This window comes from Gallus gallus, chromosome 4, assembly GCF_016699485.2.
Source record: "Gallus gallus isolate bGalGal1 chromosome 4, bGalGal1.mat.broiler.GRCg7b, whole genome shotgun sequence".
Classification (NCBI taxonomy): domain Eukaryota; kingdom Metazoa; phylum Chordata; class Aves; order Galliformes; family Phasianidae; genus Gallus; species Gallus gallus.
The window spans coordinates 52866266-52891704 of record NC_052535.1 but is presented as its reverse complement, the minus strand read 5'-3'; the positions used below and the strand labels follow the sequence as shown (position 1 = coordinate 52891704).

At 46.2% G+C, this 25439-nt stretch overlaps 1 protein-coding gene and 1 long non-coding RNA gene across 6 annotated transcripts; one reads left to right on the top strand and one right to left on the bottom strand.

The window, feature by feature from the left end:
- Positions 1-130: 130 nt before the first annotated feature.
- SPRY1 (sprouty RTK signaling antagonist 1) lies at positions 131-23668 on the top strand. Of its 5 annotated transcripts, NM_001397965.1 has the most exons (3): positions 131-261; positions 13559-13616; positions 17316-23668. In NM_001397965.1, the coding sequence occupies exon 3, from the start codon at positions 17371-17373 to the stop codon at positions 18334-18336; it is 966 nt and encodes a 321-aa protein (NP_001384894.1). In that variant the 5' UTR covers positions 131-261; positions 13559-13616; positions 17316-17370; the 3' UTR covers positions 18337-23668. The 5 variants fall into 5 exon arrangements, with proteins under 5 accessions (NP_001384894.1, XP_046795857.1, NP_001090993.2 ...); XM_046939901.1 differs by lacking the exon at positions 13559-13616 and having other exon boundaries at positions 17316-19578; NM_001097524.2 differs by lacking the exons at positions 131-261; positions 13559-13616 and adding an exon at positions 14436-14560.
- Positions 5840-9056, bottom strand: LOC112532400. Its single transcript, XR_003075100.3, has 2 exons — positions 8387-9056; positions 5840-7751 (listed from the first exon to the last, which is right to left on the bottom strand). It is a non-coding gene; the product is annotated as an uncharacterized LOC112532400 (long non-coding RNA).
- Positions 23669-25439: the final 1771 nt, after the last annotated feature.

The window sequence follows — 25439 nt, the reverse complement described above, 5'->3', positions numbered from 1 at the left end:
CGCTTTCACTACAAAAGGGTGTTTTATTTTCCCGAGGGATGAATAGCAATCGAGGGTCAGCTGGTAGTGCCAAGTGCCTTGATAACACAATTGGCTGCATAGAGCTTTGTTAGGTCCCTCCGTGCTTGCTGGGGAGACTTGAAAGAAGATGGTGGGAGAGCTGCTCCCCACGTACTTGACTGCTGCGGGTCTGAGTTTTTCGCGGAGTCACAGAATTGAAGGGATTGGGCTTTTGGGTCACTCTGCCTGCTGGGTAAGAAGGTAAGTGCCTGAAGCAGAGCCCGAGGAGCTCTCACTGCCTTGCAGTTGGGGGCTGGGGAGGAGAGGAGGTAGAGAAGATGTTTGAAGATGATCATGTGAATGACTGCCCTGAAATCAAACACTGACTGATTTTAGTTTGGAAAGATAGGGGCTGAGGGAGTCGGTGGGAGGCAGAAAGTGGGAATAGCGAGCATAATCACAGCAAGGGCTGATCTGTGTCATCTTTATGCTGATTTTGGTGTGTTTGTGTCCTGAAGCGGAGCTGTAGTCACCCTGCCCTGTGTTAGGAAGCATCTCTGTTAAATGCTCAGTGGGATCTGGCTTTGATCTCATTAACCTCATCGGTGCTGGATTAACAGATGTTCTTCTGGAGCCTGACTCTTTCAAATATTTAAATTGAGATTATGATTCATGTTTCTTTCTTTCAAAGTAAAATCATATCCAAGATTAAGCTGGACATGAGCCAGCAGTATGCGCTTGCAGCCTGGAAAGCCAACTGCATCCTGGGCTGCATGAAAAAAGGGGTGGCCAGCAGGGAGAGGGAGGTGATGGTGCCCCTCTACTCAGCTCTTGTGAGGCCTCATCTGGAGTACTGTGTCCAGGCCTGGGGCCCCCAGCACAGGAAGGACACGGAGCTCTTGGAGCAGGTCCAGAGAAGGGATGATCACAGATGATCACAGGGCTGGAGCACCTCTCCTGTGAGGAAAGGTTGAGGGAACTGAGCTTGTTTAGCTTGGAGAAGAGAAGACTCTGGGGAGACCTCATTGCGGCCTTCCAGTACTTGAAGGGAGCGTATGAACAGGAGGGAGAATGGCTGTTTACGAGGGTGGATAGTGATAGGATAAGGGGGAATGGTCTTAAACTGAGATAGGGGAGGTTTAGGTTAGATATTAGGAGGAAGTTTTTCACCCAGAGGGTGGTGATGCACTGGAATAGGTTGCTCAAGGAGGTTGTGGATGCCCCAACCCTGAAGGTATTCAAGGCCAGGCTGGATGTGGCTCTGGGCAGCCTGGTCTGGTGGTTGGTGACCCTGCACATAGCAGGGGTGTTGAAACTCAATGATCATTGTGGTCCTTTTCAACCCAGGCAATTCTGTGATTTTGTGATTCTATGATTAAGCTCTCCTAGGCCAAACCCACTGGCTTCTGCATTGGTCGCACAGTCTCTGCATAGTGCAGAGAGGTGGCCTTCATGGAATTCTATCCCTGAGGTGAGAGCCAGTCCCCAAATGTCATCTTCCAATATCATCTTTTTATTGGAATAAATAAAGAATATAACAAAACCCCTTCTCAGCCAACCTGTACAGTGCTATGGTTTATTTCTATGCATTGCTTGTACCTGTTATGGCTAGAATGGAATGAAATCATGGTATTTTTACAGATTTTTTTTCCTCTTGGAAATATTTCATTATAATAACATTGGCAGCAGTCAGCACTACTGCAAAAGCTTTTTTTTTTTTTCTTTTTTTTTGGGGGGGGGGGTAATGTTAAAATGAAATGTCTTCTGGATCTTCCAGAAATTTAGTAGCAACTAGTGGAGAAAGGAGGGAAATTCTGCCTGTTTTCCTCAATGAGAACAGAAGGAAAACGTTGGTGAGTAAAAATACAAGAAAATCTGGGGAGGAAATAAAATTAATAGAAAGCATGTGTGGAAAACTTCCTCCTTCTTAGTCTGCTTATTGTTTATTTCTAAACTCTACATGAAAAACAATGAGATGGAGAAGGAAAGCCCACAGTACATCATTAAGCTCAAAGAAGTTTTATTTTCCTGTAAGTATTTGTAGCCATCAAAAGGACCCAGTACCTCCAGTGGGCCGTTTTGTACCTCCCTGCTGTTTTTCATGGAAGTTTACTTGGTTGTCCCCTGAGGTCGTGTGATAGGAGATGGTTGTTTTGTGGAAAAGAACATGCTAAGCAGATGTGAGGTTAGAACCATGGTCCCTGTGAAACAAGGGAATGCAGCTGACTTCTCAACTGTGGGACACTCAGAGTAAGGTCCCAGAACAGCACTGGTAGAGGCTGAAGCAGAGTGCTGGGAGGAGTAGCATCCCTGCACTGCTCTGCTCTCTGCTGCACAGAGCCTAATGGCTTCAGGAGAAACTGAGGCAATGCCCTGGGCCATTCCTGTGGCAATTCCTTCTGGCAAGCTCTGCCACACTGACCAAACAAGCTGTAGGCAATTTGCATTTAAGCATCCACCCTGGCATTGCCATAGTGACTATTTTAAGTTAACCTGAGGTTATGTATTCTGAATTCAGGAAGATGCTGGCATGGTGTGATGACAAAATCAACCTTGTAAGTGAGCATCAGCTGGAGAAGAGGGGTGTCTGTAACTCCTGGGCTTTTTTTTTTTCCATCCTAGAAGTCCTCATGTTTTACCCCAAGACTGAAAGAAAAAAATCCCCAATGCTATAAAAAGAAATGTCCATAGATTAATTTAAAACAGAAAGTTCCATGTTACTGCGTGGTATCTAAAAGTGTGTGATTCTCAAGAACATCCAAGAAAAGCAGCAGGGTTTTGCCTGGTGATTCCTTCAGAATGAAGTGTGGCTGACTTCGCTTTGGGTATGCTTTCAGAATTGTTTATTTGGTGTCTCGGAGATGGCTCTGCACAAAGATGTGCTCTACGCCTTGAAATCATTTCTATCAGGATTGGACTCTTCAGCCTGATGGTTTGGGAATAGCCAGTACCTTCCAGTGTTACTAGTGCACTGTAATTTTAAGCTGAATTTATCCTATTATCTTGGGGTCCAAAGGAGGCACAACAGCTGAGATGAAGCAGCGCTGTGCAGACCAGGACTATCAAGGTTTTGAATTCTGTTTGGAAGTGAGCTAAGAACCAGTGGAGCTTAGAAGTCAGAACAAATTATGTGCAGAATGACTTCTCATCTGGCACAGCTTGCCATACACTGGAGTCATTTTTGCTTCCCACAGTGGTCTCTGGATGGATAGACAGACGGAGCATTTAACATCTCTGATAAAAAAATAGAGTAGAAGTCAAGTTCTGTACTAGTTCTGTGCTTCCATGTTGACATCAACTACAAGAAAGATCTCCTCCCACCTCACATGACTTTAACAGTAGTATATATGGAAAGAAAATAATGGTCGTTACGACTTGCTAAGACCCTCCAGTTGTAACACATTTGTCCTGTGTTATGTAATGGCTGCAAACAAGATGTGTATAGTAACCTCAGGTTTTTAATCTCTGTGAAACACAATTAACTATTTGAAAGGGTGGTTGGAAGGTTAAGCTAGGAAGAAGAAACTAGCAGTATAACAACTATATTAGAAACAACAACAACAACACAGATTTAACATGTTATATAATCTCTGTTAAACTTGCTCTGGGAAATTCTCCAGCAGCTAGTGTCAGTCTCAATTTTGTACAAGTCTGTACATAACCTTTGTAAGAATTTGTATGAAGTTGGGTGGGGAAACAGTGAAAGAAGAAGTTAGAACAGAATGTAGTCTGACTGAAGTCTTGCTGTGATATGGAGCAGTGAAAGTAGTAATGGAGGCTCTCTCCTTGGTACGTCTACTGGTGAAACAAGCCCTCTGTACAAGTGATTTCTAATGCCTTATCGCAGGCAGTGGACTTCCCAGTGCAACCTCATTTCACTTTTGACATTAAGTGGCAATTTGAAAGGCTTCTAGTTATATTAATCTCCTAAGTAATCATTGCTCTTGAAGATTGTGTTCGAAAGTACTCACACTTCTCTCAGCTAGACTCAGCAATGCCGTGGGAACAGCCCAGTGTGTTTATGAGCCTGTCTGTCGCATATATGGTACCTATCAATTTGTGTTTGCTCTGTTGCTTACAGATGCAGTGATTAATTTAATGACTGCTAGTAATGCAGTACACGGACCATACCACAGAGGTATTTCTCCTCCAGGAGCACAATCGCTGCCTCTTTTATACATAGAAGCTGTTCACTTATCTCCCCTCTTGGAGCACAGTGGTATGAAGCATGGTGGAAAGGTGCTGACAATAGAGGAATTATTCATGCTTCCTTTGTGAAATGTGGAATGAGAGCTTAGTGCATTACTGCCAAAAAGATAAATCCAACATTATTGATCTGCTCCTTCTGCTGAGCTTTCATCATCTTTTGTTTTTGTCCTTTCCACCTTTCCTCTTGTCTCATTCTGCCCTCCTTTTGCCATCCGCTGTCAGAAGGGATCGTCTTCCTGGACGCAGCTCAGCAGAGCAGAAAGCAGTGCTGAAAGTATTTGTGATGTGGAAGTGATCTGAAAGATGGCATGTTTCATCAAACAAACATGTAGCACAGTAACATCCGCCAGCCATCACAGAGGCGTGCTTTCCTGTAAAGTCAGGGGGAGAGCTTTGCCACAGGGAGCTGGATGAGGATGTCGTCCAGTCAGGATTTGACTCGTCTACTTTTATTTGCTTATGACCAAATCATTCTTCTGATGAACATATCAAGTCCTCTTTGAAGAGAGCAAATTGTGAAAAAGTACACTGAAAAAATTTATACTGCATTTGGTTTTGCAAAATAGGGCACAATCCAACTTTCCATTGAAAACAATGAGTGTGTATTGAATGTTGTAAGAATTGGCTCGTGCTTACAACTGTAAAATACTTCATGAAAAGCTCTCCTTTGTTTTCCTCAGAGGTTCACTTTTTGGTAATGATCTTTGTCAGGAAATCTATTGGGAAGAAGACAAAACAACGTGCCAATCGTGTTAGCACTAAGCATCCACGAGGTTTCCTAAGCTGTGGGTCTTGCTTTGTATTATGGGCCTGCTTCAGGACCAACTAGACTGGTATTTAAATCTGACTGGCTTTAAATAGCTAAAGCGTTGTCCACTAATTTTACTATTCAGAGAGGTAATATGACAAATTTTTTACCAATATTAAAAAATGCATTTAATGTTGGTAACGTCCACAGCACTGGGAACTTCAGTATTTTTTTTTTTTAATTTTTATTTTTTCCTAAGAGCTTGAAAGAGCAGTAGTAAATATAGGCTCTCCTGCAGCATATGCACTTTGTCAAGGACGAGGAAAAACACATGTATTCAAATGCTGGCTGGACTCTGCTGTTGGAAGGCTTGGCTTTGGAGCCTATTCTTCAGCTTACCTTTCAAATACATTTTTCTTCATGTTCTTAGAATGGTGAAAGTTGTCTGTTCCTTTTTCACCATTTTGACTTTGCTTGTAATGGGGTGATCTCTTGGGACAGGCATGGAGAAAATCTTGAGGTTATTTTTTATTTTAATTTGAAGGCTAAGCTTGTAATAGAATTAATGGACCAACAGCATTCTATCTATACTGCCTGTAATTTTTACAGTTTGGCTGTTCCACAGGGAGCAAAGTTGAAATAAATTGTTTTTATTTACTACCTCTCTCACATCTTTATAGGAATAAACTAGTATACATATTGGTATCCAAGTAGCTAACAGTGCATGACAGATGCGTATAATTTAGAAAATACGTAACCTCCAGAAGCTATAGAATCACAGAATGGCTTGAGATGGAAGAGATGTCAAAACAATCCAGTTCCAACCCTCCTGCTGCAGGCAGGGTTTCCAAGCATCAGCTGGCAAGGAAGCTACAAGTGGACTTGAGATTAAATAGACTTTTATTGACATATCTCTGTTTGCCAGTCTGACTTCCCAGTCTTACCCCAAAGTGAAAGACTGGCTTCAAGGTCTTCTTTATTGGGTATCCATGCTCCTTTTAGAATGTTGCTCCTTTGATATAATAGGGATATCATATCCAGAAGTCAGTATAAATCCCTGCAGGTGAACTTTTTTGCATGCTTGAAAAATTCCTGCAACATTTTTGAATGCCCATTTTTAAACTGAATGGTATGAAGATTATTGGCATTATGATATTAGTAATTTAATCCAATCAAGAATGATAACTGCCACAGGATTTACTTGGTACCATCTAGTGCTTTAGTGATATGTTTCAATAACTCTTGTAAAAGACAACATTTTCAAGATCTGTCCCAGGAGATTGATCCTCCCTTCCTGCCTTAGGAAAAACTCCTAAGGAACTGGTTCTTTCTTTGGTTTTCTAAGAAGTGCTGAGTTGCTTGTTTGGTTTTTTTTTAAAGAAATTGGCACCCTGCAAAATTAAGTCTACAGGAGCTAATGAGTCTATGGGAGTATTTGTAATTGACTCAAATTATTTTGTGTGTGTGTGTGTGTGTGGCAAGTTTAGAAAAGAATGGTAAATACTTGTAATTCTTGACACCAATCCAGCTCTGAAATTTTTGTTTTCTGTTTACTTTTCATGCTTTTTTTTCATCCATTTATGTGATAAAACCACTGTCTTTTGAAGGTTCCAATGGGCAATCTGTACCATACTTGCATCAAAAACTCAGAATATGGTAGCAATATGTGGAAAACCATATCTTATATGTATAAGAATATGATAGGCTTCTGTTTATTTTTTTTTTTTAATGAGGCATTTGGAAAAACATTAGAAAAGCAGTCTTAGCTGTAGGAAAGGAGTGGTGTTTAAGTCCTAACAGACTGATGTTTTGATAATTATCCTCTACAGAGCAGAAAACTACTCCTGGCAAAGGGAGCTATTCACTACTTTAAGAGATACAGACATAAGCAGCAGTTGACCCCGATATCTGCTGAAGCTGAAGAAGACCTTTTGAATACTCTGAGGTCTCTTGCTGGTCTGCTGTGTATAACAGAGCAGAGCCCACTAGGGAGCTGGGGTTGGTTGTTTTTTTTTTTTTTTTCTTTATTTACTTAACAACAGGACAGGAAATAACTGCAAACACTGAGTTCAGTCAGGCAGTGATGTCCACATTTCTAAGCTAAGACAAAAACCAGTGAGAACACGCTCGGTAAGAATGCTGGAAAAGGCCATGCATTTTGTATGTTTCATTTCTTCCATTGGATAAAGTTCTTAACCATTCAACTGGGCACACTTCATAGTTTTCTACTTATTCAGATCATTCTCTGGGGCTAGATTATTCCATATGCAAACAGCTGTAAGCAACACTAAAGCAACAGCCACGTGAATACTTAAGTATTAGAGCAGTGGTCCAAAAATACTCATTTTGCAGTAGTGCTATTGTAGTGTTTCAGAAGGTTGTTACCCTGTTTTCTGAATAACTTTCAAAACCAATGAGCTTCAGTATCCTGAACTTGGGAAGCAATAGATACGAGATCCTAATTAGGCTCTGAGATACTCTAAAGAGTGTATGTTTCAATAGGAGATGTGGTCTTTACACACTGCAGTTCTTTGGCTTCTGAAGACCAGCCAAAGAAGACTGGTCTGAAGACCAGTTTAGTGAATCAGAGGAAGAAATAAGAAACACTGTAGTTTCCAGAGAGAGTTACTAAGGCAGTCTAGGAGGGAAACACCTCTCCTACCTCCACCCCCAGTTTTTGGTGTCGTAACATGTACCTGTTAGCGTGTCGTGCTCTCTTCTGGGTGACACCCAGCAGACTTTCGTATCAGCCCGTGCCCAACTTCGGCAGCACAGTTCTCGTGTCATCTCTGGCCTGTCTCCCACCGCAATGGGAACAAGAGGGTTTCCATCAGTAACGCTGCAGTATGTGCAGTGACATGTTCTTCATTGTCAAGTCACTTCCAGCAAGAGAAATCTGACCATTCCGAAACAAAAGCCCTTGAGGGTTAATATTTATGTATAGATGAAATATATAGATATATCAGAAATGCAACTACAGCAGAGAGCAAACACACAAATATCCCCAAAACACTGAATTCTTCATGAATCCCAGAGGGAGCCAGGATTAACATTCATTTTCCTGAGGAACAGAGTCAGGCCTTTGGTGCTGTCTGTTCCTGGTCAGATAGCTGTTATTCTGAAGCAAAATGCCAAGGTGTGACTAGCAAGCTCTCACCGAGTTACCAAAAGCAAAGTACAACAAGCCACATCAAACACATAAGGCACTTAATACTTGAATTGATAAACGCAAAATAAAATCTTTTAGAGAATTAAGACCAGAAAAATGGGAATATATATATATATATCAAAATGATAGTGTATAAATGTCTAATTTGATGAGAGATCTCTTCCATGTCATTTCAGCCATAAAAGAGTAAAGGGAATGTTTTTATTTAATTTTGTTTTTTCCTTTTTTCCCATGAGAAGTCCAAATCCCTGAATACTTACGTATTGAAGGGGATGGATGATGCTGCAGCCAGAGATGCATGTGTCTGCCTGGAAGGACATTCTGAGGTGCATTTATTTTCCTGCAGCCAGTTTCTGGCCCCAAGTCCATGACAGTGCCCTGTCTCTGTGAGAACTGGTTCTCTAGATATGCATTTTCATAAGCACCATTACCAGCAGTAAGGTGCAGAGGGAGAAGCGCCAGTGAAAAAAACAATCATCTCTCAGTACAAACTTCTTTTTGAGGGATCTGTGGATAAACTTCCTCCCTTCTTGCATTCCAGGGAACCGAGGGCTGTATCTTAAAATCTCACCGAAATAGCTTTCAGTTGGTAAAGCAGAACCAAGAATGTGACATAGACGTAAGTTACAGCTTCCCCACAGAAGCTGTTGAAGCTGCAGAGGGAATCTGAACTTAGTTGTTGACACACTGTTCTCGAGGACAACAAAAGAGATTGTGTTCATTAGGCCAACCCCATCATTCTTGCTAAAAGCAGTCTCAGGTTTCCACGTATATTTTCAAATCAAATTAGAAATGCCGCTCCCGAGACCTCCTTCAGCGGGCAGTGACAGATTGCACAGCCTGATAAACAGTCGGCATTCCTAGAGGTGTGCTGAGGTACCAACAGCCGAGTCTCCACAAGTGGTGAGCTAATAAAAACACGCACACAGCAATGTCTTTAAATTAGCACAGAGCTTTCCCTCTTCCTGTGATAATACAGTCCACACCCAGGGAGTGGCCACTTCTTGAACAGAAATGGGAAAGGTTTGTTCCTCGGTTGTTTTTGAAGAGCGAGGCTATTATTCAGTCATGGTGGATTTCCTCTGGCTAGTATTTTATCAGCTATAATTAAAACAGCCACCTCCTTTCAGTCAGCTCTCAGCACATACTTACGCAGCTAGATCTACAGCGCTTAATCCCACTGTGAGAAGCTTTGTAGCTCTACCTGTTTGTTACCTAACTCAGCTGTAGGAGAAAGCAGGAGAAAAGGAAAAGCAGGCTTAGGGAACTACTTAAACTCATACGGTTACAGAAATTAAATTACCCAGGTTTCCTCCTTGCACTGAATCATCTTGTGTAAGGCCAGACAACGAGTGCAGCAGCTAAACATGAGGTCTTAAGAGGCAGTTCTCTGAGAGGGAAAGAAACTTAATGGGAAGAGAAGAAATGTGACCATCTGAAGGGGAAAAGTGAACGTATCAGTTCCCTACAGGGCAAGTGAATAGCAAGCGGTGAACAGACACGGTGTGCCTTTTGCTTTGAAGAGCAAACCGTTTTGCTTCTTGTTAGGGGTCTCTGCAGATGCAGTGTCATTCCTGCAGCTTTTCTTCAGCGCTACTTGCCTTCAATTGCATTTTTGGCAGCAAAAGTTACTTTGCTAATTCTTCACAGCAAAAGCAAGACAGCCTTCCAAACTACTACAGGGGAAGGCTAAAAAATGCTATAGGTCCTACCTGAGCTGTGGCCTACCCCAGCATTTCTCAATAAACCTCATTTACAGAATTTAGTTTTCAGTGATTTAGAAATAGCTAGGGTGTATCTCTAACCCCAGCACAGGACTGCTGACCGTGTCTAGGAGAAATATGGACGGAAAACACTGGTTTGTCTGATTTGGCGCAAGAGATGGGAAGGGCAGCACGTTGCCAAACTCTAAACTAATTCAACCTTTGGATTTTCTTTCTTTTCAACTGGTGTTAAACGTGGGCATGGAGCAAACCCCTCGCTCTGCAGCACTTCCCCCTGCACTTTGATTCAGTGCTCACGTGCTCACAAAGCAGGTTCAAGTTGAGGTTCAGTCCTTTGTTCTCGGAGGTTTGCCTGGCTGCCGCCTTGTACTATCTGCCTCTAAGAAAAACTGATGTTATCTTCTAAAGAGAAAAGTCAAGACTGTATTTGCAACTGAGACTTTCCTGTGTGCCTGCCCCCAGCCCGTGCACTGACAGCACAGAGCAGTGGCTGTACGCGGCTGCGCTTCTTCACACAGCTCTGAGAACACTCCTTGCACGGTAGCTGGAGAAATCCCCAGCCGCTGGTCCCTTTGATCTCAGATAAAGGTCAACCTGTCTAGCAGAAAGCGTGATCGGAAACGCAACCTCACAACCTCCTTCACTTTCTCTTTCCTACCCTGGAATGGTTCGCTGTGCCTTTCAAGGTGCGCCTCCACTGTGGCAGGTATGGTTTTCACTTCAGCTCTTTGGAACGTCTTTATTTCATGCCACGTTTCAGACAGGGCTGCTGAGATTTCCAATGAGCTGATAGGTAAACCTCCAGTTACAGCACTGTTCAACAGTTACTGTAGCTATTTACATATAAACGTGAAAATGTGTGTATGCAGACCTACTAAAGAACTAAAAATTCACGGTGCTGGTGGTTCTTCTCCTAAAGAACACACGGTTTCCCTGCACTCCGTTTCAGAGGTTCTCTGAGCACTCTGTGGGTCCTGAGCTTCCCAGTGCTGATAGCTGCACAGTACCTCCTTGTGCAAAGTCAGAGTTTCTGACAGGCAGAGGCCTTGGAGCTGCAGAGCCCAGCTGTTCCTCACAGCCTCTGCAAGCTTCTCGCCGCACAGCATGGGTGAATGCATGACTTACACGTTCTACAGGTAAGGAGACCGGCACAGCAATTTTGCTTCTAATTGTATCTGGCTTTAGATGCTAATCTGCATTGTTGTTTTTTTAATTGCTTTTAAATTCCTGTATAACCTTCTAATTGTTGTTACAGCTGTGAAGGTTCGTAGGTAACTGACAAATAACTTGTGCAAAGATAAACACTTTCTCTGCTGAGTTTCCTCAAAGCCGTATTGGCTTAAGATACTTATCACCAACAAAGATGAGTGATGGGAACAGTAAATATCGAATTCTTCAAGCATAGGCTGTTGGACACCTGTTTTGTCTGAAATGACACCGTGTGAGGATAGATGGGGCGGCTTTTGCTTTTCACAGATGAAGCAACCTCATACTGCTGAGGAGGAGGCATGAGGTGCTGGTGTGTGGGTCAGAGAATGCGTCCCCCTTCTTGGTTGGGCTGTGTGCCTTAGCATGGGCTAGGAGATGTTGCTTAGGGGGAAATATAAAGGTACTCCTGGGTGGGATGGGAGCACTGTTATTCATTACAGGTGGCAGGAGGATCACAGTTCACCTTTACAGAGGCGTGGTTCACAATCCATGAAGGTCAATCAAGTGAGTTAGGAAAGTTGCTTCTGGGTGTGGATTAGGAAAAATGAATAAACAAACAAACAAAAAGAAAGAGCCATCCACTACCAGGGAGAAGCACTACATGACTGCAGAATGAGGAGATTATCTGTAGTGATCCCGCAAGTGAAAGTGGAAATAGGGGCTGAATCATGACTATCAGCAATCATTCCATCTCTTGAATGTGATTCTCAGAGGTTTGTCGTGAGGATTACATTTGTGCATAGAGGGCTGGTCTCTCTTGACTCCTTTTATTGTCAGTAGAAGAGAGAGGCTCCCTGCAGGACAGCTTGGATTCCTGTCTGTCTGTCTGTCAATCCTCAAAGCAAGGCTGTGCCAGGATGTAGTCATAAGGTGTGTCAGTCTTCTTCCAAGTTGCCAACTTATTCTCCAGAATTCTAGCTCTCCATTTTCTAATGAAAGCTTTTTACTGCTATCATTTCCAAGAAAAATCTGAGATGACTTGCAGGAGATGCAGGCGTGTTTGCTTGAGTGTGCAGAGAGCCTTCTGATATAACTGGAGGGGTTAGCCTTGTTTCGATGAAGTGTTAATTCTGGTGCCAAGTGATAGTAGACTGTTGCCAGTGTTCCTGATTATTTTAGTGACCCATTTAAGCCTGGTATTGTATTTCTAAAATCAAGCTGTTACGCTTGGCATAGCTTTTTAAGGTTGTACCTGCTTTGGCGATGTGCAAAAAAAAAAAAAAAAAAAAAGGATGTTTAGCAATGTTTTTATAGCAGTTTCCTAGGAAGAAAAGCACTCTGCCTCCTAAGAGAAGACAGCTGGTTGCTAGGTGCAGTATTCTTGGCTGTACGGCCCCCAGCGGCATGGTTACCTGCAGTCTGTCTGCAGTTTGCCTCCTGCTGCCTCTGATGCTCCCACAGTCGGTGCTGCTCTGAGGATTACTGCATGGAGCACACCTACAGAAATGCTGTTTCCGTCTTTATTCGAAGCAACTGAAAGACATCTAAAATGCAGCATACTGGCCCACAAAGCACTACAGTTCAATTTTCATTGTTCGGCAGGATTTCATGTTATTTTGAGCAGTGATAGGTTTCACAAATTTCAGATGGGGTTTGGTGAAAATAGCTTTTTGCTTTCTGCTCGCATGGTTTGGGCGGGCAATCACATCGCCTAATTCCCCTAGCAATATCAGTGATGAGTTGGCCTATTTTTAGGGCAGCACCTAAGATTTTCATGCTGATGTCACTGGAACCTCTGTACCTGGAAGACAGCATTTGTGGTTTGTCTTTATCAGTAGCGTGCTCATTACTACTTCTAAGTTTGTAATTATATTACTACTTCTCTGAAAGGGTGGCCAGGCACTGGAATGGGCTGCCCAGAGAGGTGGTGGAGTCACCGAGCCTGGTGGTGTTCAAAGAGCATTTGGATGTTGTGTTGAGGGACATGGTTTAGCGGGAACCATTGGTGAAGGGCGAATGGTTGGACTGGATGATCCTGTGGGTCTTTTCCAACCTTAGCGATTCTATGATTCTATGATTCTATGATATTCAGTATGTGACTTTTAATGCAAAATTATTTCATGGAGGAATGTATATGGTTGAAGTCTTTTTATTTAGTATAGCAACAGAAACGAAAAGCGTAGTCTGGGCATTTTCTTCCCCAGCCTAGTGAGGATTAGTGCAGAATAACTGCACCACGACACTGGGGTCTGGGCAGACAGAAAACGTGACAGCAGAATACGTTTGTACTGGCACTGTAGCAGTGATTTGCTTTTGGATGAAGGTTCCTTCTAAGCTGCTTTGAGTTTTCCTAATGTGGTTTTATTCTTTGCTTTGGGACAAAATGAGAGTACCGATCCCCTGAGAAAGACTACAAAAAGCTGATTGCAGTGCTTCAGGCTGGGGACTTCGGGGACGTTTAGCCAGCTGCTAACAGTCTCGCATGTCCCACTACGTTGAGTTATTGCTTATAACTCTCAAAATGTTGATTTCTTTTTCTGTCATTTCTTTTTCTCCCAGAGAGGTGATGGAGTCACCATCCCGAGAAGACCATGTGGACCTGGCACTGAGGGACATGGTTAGTGGGTATGGTGGGGATGGCCTAATGGTTAGACTGGGGGTGACCTTAGAAGTATTTTCCAACCTTAGTCATTCTATGATTTTTCTGTGTGTAGCTGCTTTATAATGCTCTGTAGTATATGCAATAGCATATATCAGAGCGAGCATTCAGCCAAAGTGACGATGGCTTTGAAGGCATTGCTGCGCCCTCTCCATCATCATGGGAGGAAGGCCACGAGTGACAACCTTCCCATGGACGTCTGCAGAGCGAGGCCCGGTAGAGCAGTGAGGCCAAGGAGTGAGCCCTGTACTCCTCAGTGCTTCAGTACCTGCCTGCAAAGAGCAGTCTTCCATCCAGTGGATGGGTTATGAGGGCAACGGATTAGAAGGATAACCCTTTCTAAAGGCCTTGGCTGAAGGGATACGAAGCTCCGGACCCCCCTGGGCCGGGGCAGTCCCCTCCTGCAGGGCGCCCCCTGCCGGCCGGGCGGTGCCGCCACCTGACGCTGCGGGCGGGGCGGGCGGGCGGCCTCAGCACGTGCCGGGAGGCGCTGGGCCGGGGCTGCGCCGAGCGGCGCCGCGCTGCCCCGCCCCGGGCTCTCCCGAGGGCCGCGGCGGGAGGGAGAGAAGGAGGGAAGGAAGGAGAGAGGGAAGGAAGGAGGCGGGAGGCCGGCGGCCGTGACCTCGGCTCGAGCGGCGGGAGCAGCTCCCGGGAGGGCGCGGGAGTCCACTCCGGGATTTCGGGGGCGCCGCGCGGTGACACATTGACATCACGGGGGCGCGGCCGGGCGGCGGGCGGGGGCTGCGCGCTGAAAGGCGGCGGAGCGCGGCCGCCCTCACTCCGGCACGGCAGCGGGACCGGGAGGGCGCGGAGCGGCGCGCGGCTGCCTGCACTGCCCGGGCTGGACCCCGCGCCGCGGCCGCCAATGTGCCTCGGGAAGCGGGCTGCCTCCTCGCCCTCAGGTGAGCCCGGGCGCGCGGGGCCGGGGCAGGTGCCGGGGGGCCGCGGTGCGGGGGGTGCGGGCGCGCTCGGAGCGTGTCAGCCTCCGGCAGCGGGCGCGCGGCAGCGTGCGGCGCTCCGGGCTGCTCCGTGTCCGCGGCGAGGACCGCGCGGTGCGGCACGGCGCCCGCTCGCAGCTTGCGGGGACCGCGTGCGGCGCGGGGAGCGAGCTCCGAAGCGGCGGAGGAAGAGCCGGAGCGCGGCGTTCCGGCCCTGCAGGGGCGGCTCGGAGAGCCCGGCTGGAGCACAGCGCCCGCGGGGGGCTTTCTCGGCGCCGGGACGGCCGAGCGGAGCGCTCGCGGAGCGGCTCACCGGGGGCTGCCCGACGCGGCTCCGCGCTCCGCCCGGCGAGCGCGACCTGGAGCCGCCGAGGGGGCAGCCCGAGCCGCAGCCAGCGCTGCCGTTAGCAGCGGCTGCGCGGCGAGGAGCGCGTTAGGGACTGGTGTCGGAGGCGCGGGGAGCTGGAGGCGGGGGCGTGAGGCACGCACGCGCCGGGAGCCGAGCAGGTGCCGCCGGGCACGGGCACACGCGCGCGCCCCCTCCGCCTCCCGCACCGCCGCCGTGCCCCGGGAAAGCGGCCGCCGCCGGCGGGGAGCGGGCGGGATGGCGCCGCGACGGGAGCCGCGCGGCGGGAAGCCGGGGTCCGCTCTCGGGACGGGACCGCGCTCCGCGGCGGCTCTCGTGCGGGTCCGGGGCGCCCCGAGAAGGAGCGCGCGGCCGCCTCCCGGAGGGGCTGCGTGGGGCCCCGGAGCCGGCGGCGGGGAATCCCCGTGCCGGCGCTGCCGCTTTAAACGCCGGGAAGTCCGCCCTCGTGAGGCGGCAGCGACCTCGGGCTGCGCCCTCCCCCCGCGGGAGGGGGGGGGGCAGCCCTTGTTTTCATTCATAACTTTTTTTTTTTTTCTTTTAATTCCCCTCCTCTTCCTTCCTCCCCGCTCCGCTCGCAGAGGGCGCCGCGCGCCGCCCGCCCGGGGCCGCCCGAGCTCCGCGGGGCCGGGGCGGGGAGAGGACGGGACGGGATGGGATGGGAGGGGGCGGCGGCGCGCTCCGGCGCGGCTCTCTCTCCTCGCGTACGTTATGTTACTTCGTGCGCCTGGCCGGGGGGCGGCCGCTTCCGACGCTGGAGGTTGACCTTGTCGCCGTACTCTCCGCTCCCGGCCCGCAGCTGGTGCTGTCAGTCCGCGTCCCCCGAAAGCGGCAGCGGGGGCCGTCGCGTTTCCTGAGGAGATCGCGTGTTGTTCCCCCGGGAGACCGCTCCGGGCTGCCGCAGCTGCGTGTGCGTCTCGCCCTCCTCACCTCCGTTCACACTCGGTGCGTGTCGCGGGTTCGCGTTCGGCACCTGGGAAGAATTGAAAAGAGCGTTGAAGCCGTTTCTTTTTCTTTTTCTTCTTTTTTTTTTTTTTTCCCCTTAATCTGCTGACCCTAAATGTGAAATGCGATCTTTGCCTGGCAGACGAACGCGGGGACTTTTGCATCCTTAGGGACGGGTACCGCTTCTCTGAGCGGTCGGCGGCAGAGATGCGTCCCCACCTGCTGCACTGAGCCTGCCTGCCCCGTGCTGCCCTGCGCTCCGGGAGCGGGACGTGCTCCTTGCCATGGCTGCAGCCTGCGTCCTAGGGCTGGCTGTCTGCTGTAGCGGGCATCTGTGTGTGACATCTGGCAGGGTTGAAAGGGGAGCGAGTTGTTCTGGGCTTTCTTTTAAGGGAAAACGGTTTGTTTCCTTCATGTATAAGCAGCAGCTTTTACGTGGGTCTCATGTGCAGCTTTCGTACGGGTGCAGGGCTGTCACTGCGGTTTTCCTGGTCAGCGTTTGTAACCTTTGGGTCAGTAGCTGAAAGATCAGCCGTGAGGGTTGCGTTTGGGAAGCTTTCGGTTGGTTTACCTTGTGAGAAGGGATCTGTTCACCAACTTGAGCTAGAGACTCGGTAAAGAACCTTATTATAGCTTAGGGTAGCTAAGACACTTAGCTTGTCTTATTCTTTTATATCCGTATTCACGCTCTGCCCTTTGGTGAGAAAGTACCTGAAGCTGGCTTCTATTTGCGTGCTTCTTTTAACTTGGTAAGGTTTGGGTGCTGAATTCCTATCCTATAGGAAGTGCTTTGTCCACCTGACTCGGTCTGAGGCTGTGCTGTGCGCACACCGCGCTTCCTGAAGGAGCCGTACCCAAATGCGACGGAGTGCGGATCTCTTCAGCTTTCTGGTGCTGCAGACCCAGGCAGAAAAGCGAGGGCTGTGCGTGCCCTTCATTCTGCCAGCACAGCGCCGACCTGACAGTGCTTTTCCCCATCTCCAGCTTAGCTGTGGGGGCAGGCAGAACTGCTGTTGCTAATTAGACACCGACTTTGGTAGCACGCGAGAAGCACGCACTTCTATGGCTTGCCAAGTCAGCGCGCAGGTTAATAGTGATTTTTATAGTTATTTTCTTTCTGAGTTTTCATTTTAATGGCAAGGGGTCTCCTCCAGCATTCCTCACCTATGATGCCATGCCCGGGCTTTCCTCACTGCTGGACTTTGGCCAGATCCTCAGCGTTGCTGTAATCCCCTGCTGAAAGAGATCGGCACCAGGTGGCTTGGGCAATTTGTGGTTTGCTATAGCAATTTCATTTTCAGACGGTATCCTGTTCTTTGTTCCTCTTTTGTGCTCGATCTTGTGTATGCGTGTATATATGTACACAAGCGATGTTTATTTATACCTCCTGTCTTCTCGTTATTATTCTAGGATTTCAGATGCATGCCAGGTTCCTGCTGAATGCCAGAAGTAGAGATCACTACAGATGGAGCCCCAAAGCCAGCACGGCAGTGGTGGTTCGCTGGTGGTGATTCAGCAGCCCTCTCTGGACAGCCGGCAGCGGCTGGAGTACGAGCGGGACAGCCAGCCTACAGCTATCTTGTCACTGGACCAGATCAAGGCAATCCGCGGCAGCAACGATTACACTGAAGGTCCATCTGTGGTGAAAAAATCCGGTCCGCGGACAGCACCGAGGCAAGAGAAGCACGAGAGGACTCATGAAATCATACCGATTAATGTGAATAACAACTATGAACACAGACCCAGCCACGTGGGGCACGTGGTGCATCAGCATAATGCAAGGGTTCCTGTTTTGAGCAGATCAACCAGCACGGGGAGCGCGGCCAGCTCTGGGAGCAACAGCAGTGCTTCTTCAGAGCAAGGACTGTTGGGACGGTCACCGCCGTCGTGGCCGGGTTCAGGAGGCCACAGGTCCGAGCGGACAATCCAGACGCAACCCAAGCAGTCGTCGTTGATTGTAGATGATCTGAAGGGTCCTTTGAAAGAGGACTTGACACAGCACAAGTTTATCTGCGAACAGTGTGGGAAGTGCAAATGCGGCGAGTGCACAGCCCCGAGGGCCTTGCCTTCTTGCTTGGCCTGCAATCGGCAGTGCTTGTGCTCCGCGGAGAGCATGGTGGAGTATGGCACCTGCATGTGTTTGGTCAAAGGGATCTTCTACCACTGTTCTAACGACGATGAAGGGGACTCATACGCGGATAATCCCTGCTCTTGCTCCCAGTCACATTGCTGTTCTAGGTACCTGTGCATGGGAGCCATGTCCTTGTTTTTGCCTTGCTTGCTCTGTTACCCTCCTGCAAAAGGATGCCTAAAACTGTGTCGAGGGTGTTACGACCGCGTCAATCGTCCGGGCTGCCGATGCAAGAACTCCAACACTGTCTATTGTAAACTGGAGAGCTGCCCCTCCCGGGGTCAGGGCAAGCCGTCATGATTTTTGGAGGGAGGTTTATTTCCTCCAACTTTCGATTTTCAGGTTGTAGCTGATACATACACATATATATATATATATATATATTTTTTCTTCCCTCCCCCCTTTAGGGGTGTGTAGGGGGGCTGCTTTCTTTCACCCCCCCCCCACTTCAAACACACAAGTTATTCCCTTTGAATCATTGTTCTTCTCCTCTAATTGCGTCAACCGAGTGTGGAGTGTTTTACGTATAGTCATTTGCTGCTCTTTGGTAAGTGTGGACTTGGTATCTGCATCTGCCACCCACTTTGGCAGGGTCTTCTGAGTCTGTAACTGAACCACTCCTGAAAGAGGCAGTGAGGGCTCATTTGGCTCTTGCAGCTTCTTGCTCTGAGTATCTTCCCAAAGATGTTTTTCATTCTCAGCCTTTTTTTTTTTTCCCCTCTAACCCCCTTGGGTATCTCCAAGGAATAACTCTCATGAGCTGTATTGTGAAATAACTTCTTGTCTGTGTTCCTTCCGGAGAGGGATGTAAGGCTTTACCCAACTAAAGGCCTGGTTCTTCAGTAAGCAGCCTGCTTTTTGGTTTGTTTGTTTTCCTCCTCTTTTAACTTTTGCCATCTTCTCAGTCCTGAGAGTTAGCAGATTGTTCCTATTGCTTTGTTTTTTCTTAACACAACTTCGGTTTTTGCTACACTATGTAGATCTTCACATTGGAGACATTATGGCTGCAACTGTACTCGTTTTTTCTCTTGCTGTCAAATCTTTGAAGGATATTGCTCACTCCACCCTCCTCCTCCTGTTGTTTCAGTCCATCAGTATCACGCCGATATTAAAGTTGGTGGTGTTTGTGTATCCAGACAGCCTTCAGGTGCCATTGAGTCACCTAAGTGTTCTCGAATCTTTACTGTTTCTCGTGATCCTTTGGTTTAGTGGATTTAGCTCTGCTCTGTACTTTATAATTTTATTCTGTTCCCTGTTTTATTGCCTTAGCCACAAATTGTGGTCCTCTTTTGTATATTTTATGTATAAAACACAAAGTTGAATCCCAACTATTTTTAAGACAAAAGTCTGTTAAAACTTTTTTTATTGTAAAGAATATTTATTATGTGAATCTCTATTATTTTATGATATTTATTGCAAAAAGACTTTGAAAATGTACTCATGTCTGAATATAACAAAATATCAATACTTAACGAAATAAGGATGACACGAAGAAAGTACATATGTTAACTATAATGCAGAAAATATATTAATTAATGAAAATGGCTCTTGAGTTCTTTTGTTGCAACAAGAAGCTGTGAGCTACTCGTGCATATTCTGGGTTCTTGATTTTTATTTTTATTCTTCCCTCCTAGTGGGATATCAGGCAGCAAGTAACTTCCCATTGTTACTTCAAAACCACTAGTCTGTGCTCTAGTTTAGTTTACCTAATTTTAAGTTTGCTAACTATTTGTCAAGCAGGTTTTTGCGATTGGGTGTATGCATTGTACTTAACGGTGCCAGGAGGTGTAGGCCCTGTTTATTTAACAGCGTTTGAACATATATTTGTGAAGGAGGAAACCAGAACTTCAAGGTTTTTTCTTTCTTTTTTTTTCTTTTTTTTAAAGAATTCCAAATTAACATGTAAAAGTACTTTAAATTTTCCTACATGGAACTTCTTGGCTGGTTAAATTGTATGTCAATTGAAGCAGTGAACCTATTAAGCTCAAATCTAAATAAAAACCAAGAGGCAGGATATAAAACAACATTTGTGTTTCTGCAGTCTGCTAGCTTTGAAGGTTGTGTGTGCATATGCGAATGTACGTATGTGTGTGGCTTGCTCGGTTCTTTTCCCATAGTTTTCCCAATGTCAACTGAGTCTACCTTGTCTTTAAATTAAAGGCTCTTAAGGGTGACCCAAGTGTCACGGCTGTTTGTGGCCATTTAACACGTGTTCAACAAAAAAGCTTTTCATTAAGAGTGAATGGGGAAACCTCTTTCTTCTGTCCATGTGGGTCAAGGCTAACCTCGCGATTCTTTTGAAGTAAAAAGTTTATTAAAGGGATGTAATTTCACGTGGTATTCAGAGTAAGTGGTTCTAGAGGAACTCCACTTAAGGAACACGGTAATAATCTGACAAATGTGTCACACTGCATTTTGAAGTCCTGCTGCTTTGAATTGTCATCCTCGAGCTGTTGTAACTCCCAGTACGCTGATGATTTGAGTAAGCTGGGCTTTTGTAGCTAACTCCATCAAACTCAATCCAGTGTTGTCTGAGCTGACTTTGTTGTGTTCTTTATTGAATGGCTTGTATAATTTCTGCAAGGTATGCAGTGAAATTGTAATACGAGTGCATCGGAGAAACCACTTGCTTTGCAGAGTACAGTTGGTAATACTGCACGTAAATGTGACAGAACTTACGGGTGAGGAAGCCTGTGGAGTGGCAGTGTGTACATTAATCTGCTTTCCAAGATTTGTTCTTCTTGAGAAGAATGTTTCTGAGGAGTAAGTGACTCACTCTGAACTACTTCCTTATCACTGATACTTTTCCTACAGTGGCAGCTGCAAACAGCCATCAGGAGATGGTGAAATCCTTGTCAAACAGTCACCGTTGGCCAGATAAGACTGTTTTATAAGACTATGCAGTGACCATCAGAAATACTGGGCTAAATACTGGATCCATAACTGGATACAGTCCAGCTCTGTGTTGAGTAAGTTTGCTTGGAATGGTGCTGGTTGTTCTTCCTCTTTGAGGGGAAAAAAAATACACATTGTTGGCCTCTGCCTCTCTCTTTTCCAGCCAAGTGGGGATTTGCAGTTTCTTAGGAGGAACGTTTAACCTATGCAGTTTCAGAAGATAACTGTTCACTGTATGTCCCAATTGTTACTCTAAGTGCTGTGACCCCAGAGAAGGCAGCATTGAGGCAGTGGAAGTAACAGATTGTTGTAGATGCTGTATCTTTTGTATTTGACATACACCTGTATTTGAGTTTTCTCTTGGGTCCTTCAGAACGCAGGGTGATTGCCTTAATGTATGGAAGTGGATGTGTCCTCTTGGGCAGATTTTTGTGATGTAGAACCTATTAGGGTCACGTGAGAGCAAGTGGATGTCTTTCTGGTGCTGGTGGGGGTAAGCCAGCCGACAGATGCATGAAGTAACTCTCCATAACTTGGAGAGTCAGAAGCTATTTTAAATTTGCTCAGAGTGGTCAGTCATTACGGTCAATTCTGCTTCCTACAATACAGTAACGGGAATGTCCACCTCGAGATACGATGTCATGTAAGGAGCTGAACAGACTTGCTGAATGTTAATGGGAATTTTGATGACTGGGAGACTGAGTTCTTCAAAGTTTGTCAGTGAGTTGCTCAGGTTACTTTCCACAGGTCAGACTGTCAGAGATCCAGTTGCTGTTACGATGTAAATGATAATGATTTCTTAACCATTTTCAGATAGCTTTGGTGTGTAAAAGGATTGGACATATGTGTAATTAGGCAAGAAGTTCAGCTGACCTACTAACCTAATTGTATAGGTCACTGATGGATTTGAACAAGCTGGCCATCTGGTTGTATGCAGCAGAGTGCTGAAATTTCTCACGTCAGGTCTGCAAGGATGGAAAAAGGGAAGCTTCTGCAGGCCGGGACTCAGGTCTGTGTTTGCTTAGCACCTTGAAAACTGTGGTAAGAGATGAGTTTTGGAAGCATGTTAAGTTTCCGTGTTCCTTGCTGCAGGAATATATTGTTAGGGTGAAAATTTGAAAGTTCAGGTGTTTGGCTAAAGATAGCTTCATTACACTCATTCTAGTGTGGATGGTAGTGTTATCCGGCTGGGGGGATAATGCTTAACAAACGAAAAGTACTTGCTCTTGTTTACGGTTCTGTATCATAAAGACAGGTGGGAGAGGATTAGCTCCTCTCTCTCTGATAAAACAAATCTGTTAAGAGGGATTAGAAGGGCTCTATGAAATGTTTTAATGGACTTATATGAAGTAAGCAGATTTTTTTAATTTTTTTTTTTTTTTTTTTTTTTTTTTTTGTCCTGGAGGAATGTTCAGGACTCGCTGATACTTCTGTGATTCTTGTTCTGCTAAAATTACCTCGAGATGCTAAAGAATTCTGAAGAACTGCTGGCTTTCTTCCAGCTGGAGCACTTTTGTCACAGTCACGGTGGTGCTTCAAAGAAACCTGGGATACAATTCTCTTCTCATATCACGCAATTGGATTTACCAGCCTTATAGAGTGTGTGGGTGGCACGGGTGTCCTGATTAGCCTTTGTCAAGTTGCTCTCAGGGCAGATCAGAAGTAGTTTTCCTTCCTAGCTGTAGTGATTTCTCACCTTTCTCACTGACAGGAGTAGCCTGGTTTATATTTATGACCAAGAGACACAACGCTGTTATTTTTCCCAGTACAACGCTTGCAGTTGCCACTCCTGCTTCTCCAGGTGAAGGTATCTTCAGATGAGAAACTTCCCCATTTACTTATTAAATACAAATATGGGACAGATTTCCTGTAAACCACACATACTCTTACTAGGTTTAAGTATGGAGGGGTGAAACCCAGCCACACTGAATGCCAGGATCTGTCAACGCTCTTGATGCACACATGCATTTGGAGTAAAAACTAAGACCATATTGTCAAAGGAAAGAGTGTGCCATCCCAGGGGCATGACACTGTTACATCCATTACAAAGCTAGCTATCTGCAGGTTAAATTATATTAATTATTGTGAATTGCTCATTTTTTGAAGAAACGTACATTTGTCTGAGCACTAGAGAAAGGTGTAGTGGTAGGCATGCCTCTCTTGCGCTGTCTTTGTATACACGTACAGCGCTACAAAACTCTGAAAACAAATATCCTACAGAACCCATTGTCAAAAAGCACAAATGTTTGACAGGGGCTCTACCCCGAAGGGCTGAACATTGTGTTTGTGCAATAGGGAACACAATGGAGCTCACATCCTGCCTGACCCTTCGGGGCCACGACCATAGTGTGGCTGCTTTGATAACACAGAATATTGCTTCTGAATGAAGTCAATGGATTTACACCGCTGCCCATGTTTGCTCGAGGACGGTGTACACCCACTAGTGGCTAGTGCCCCAGCAGGCAGCACTGAATGGGCTTCATCCTGGTGGTGGGTTTTCTTTCTCTTTCTCTCTTATTTATTTTTCTTTCCTATTTTGTGGTGGTGGTATTAATGGGGTTGGTTTACATGGAATGCTGTATCATAAGTGACTAAGATTTATCAGTGTTAATATGTTCCTAGTTCATGTGTCAGAGTAACTGAGAGAAGATGCTGGAATATTTTAAACATAGGCTGAAATTATCTGCTTGATTAACTCTTTAACAGACTTAAAAGAAATTGTACATCTTCTGGAGAACACTTCAGGATTCAGACCATCTGACAGCCCTTCTGGCACTATGGGGATTCTTCTTCCACACTTTAAGCAGGAAAAAAACCACTGATGTTGTCTGGGCTGGGAAAGATCCTCTCAACAGCATTCTCTTACTGGTAGTGTTCAGTGAGATGCTTTTGGATCTGCGAGCTCTGAGCAGGACACTTGAAGGTGAAAATGAATAAGCCACTTGCAAGGGACAAAGGGGGGAGGTGCTGTGGCTTTTCTCCAACCTGAATGTCGGTAGATGGCATGGTACCTTGTTTTTACCATCGAGGTTTCCCAGCTGCCCCTGCTCAAAATCCATTTTCAGCAAAATCTATTTCCTATCTAAATCCATTTCCTATTGTGTCCTGTATTACACCTCCTCTTTTCAGAGAATCGTGTGCCTGTTTGTTACTCTACAACACGTGCAAAGCTCTTCTGGGTGGAAAAAAAGCCATTGTTGCGTGAGCCACCTCCCCCTCTGCTACTGGGCACTCACTGCTGTAATATGTTTCTGCACGATCTGTCTCTCTTAAAAATCACAGTGATGATGATCCTGGTTAGCCAGGGTGGGAAATACAACACAGCTGGATCTCAGGTTTTCATTTTGGTCCAAAGTTCAGATCCAGATATGAACTGTGCCAAAGTTTGGCAGCACCTGTCTGGGCTTAGGTTTACTAACGTGCAGAACTACGTAAGGAAACACTGTTACAGTTGGAAATGCACCAGTTCTGCCATAATAACCAGCCAAAGGATCACTGTAGGAGCAAGTGGTGGACATAAATGAAGTCCTTCTGGAGTCTCGTATACCTTCTTGTGTGAGTTTTTCAAATCTTGAGTTGGTAGGCTTGCTTTGCCCTTTCCATCTCTTGCTGGATATTGGAGCAGGAGCACTCACGTGGTGATTCCTCTCTCATTCATCACATCACTGCTGCCAGGTGCAGATAGCATCCCCTGTAATCGCTAATCCGGTGTGCTCTGCCTGCTGACAACTCTCATGTAGTTGGCCGGGGACAACTTTATCTGTTCAGGTGGCAAAAAATGGCAATACCTCTTTACCAAGTAGCTCAAAGCATTTCATTTTGAGCCTGTACTGAAAACGCATTATTTTCATAAGGGATGACAAAGAAAAAATCTCCGAGGAAAGCATTTCTCTTTGCTGCTGGGAAGATGAGATGAGAGAGCTGCACAGAGCCATGCTGTGAGGCAGCAGCTCTCCCATCTGCACGGTGGCGTTTCACTCTAAAGTCACTCTTCTGTACAGAAAGCTGAATGAATGAATGAATGAATGGGGAAGTCAGTCAGCATCTGCCATTGTAGCACTTTCTGGAAAGTATTTATAAATCGGATGCTGTAACGTGCCACAGGCTGCGTAGGTGCGTGCGTCTGACTGCACTGATTTGGAAGTGATAATACTCCTATGTGAAAAGATACGTGATAATAGCACAGGGGCTGATTGTATGTGCCCTTGGTATAGCGTGCTGTGCAGTACGACGCATCTGTAGGGAACAGCTCCGTGTTTGTCAGTTTGGGGTTTGTTAATAATATTTGGAAATGGCAGTGATCCTGATCTCCGGCTGTCTGGAGATGTGGGAAACGAGGCAGGGCTATAAATACGACACGGTGCTCTCGGGGCTGGAAGCTAGAGCCATATCCTATGGCCTTCTAATTAAAAACCTTTATTTCCACAGATTTATTCTGTGGGCCTTACTAAATAGATCAGCCTTGGGTTTCTAATGGTGAATATTTTAGGAGGAATGTAGCCTTTGTT

Bases quoted from the DNA above. Each gene is read 5' to 3' on its own strand.
- SPRY1 (NM_001397965.1), top strand. From the start codon at position 17,371: ATGGAGCCCCAAAGCCAGCACGGCAGTGGTGGTTCGCTGGTGGTGATT.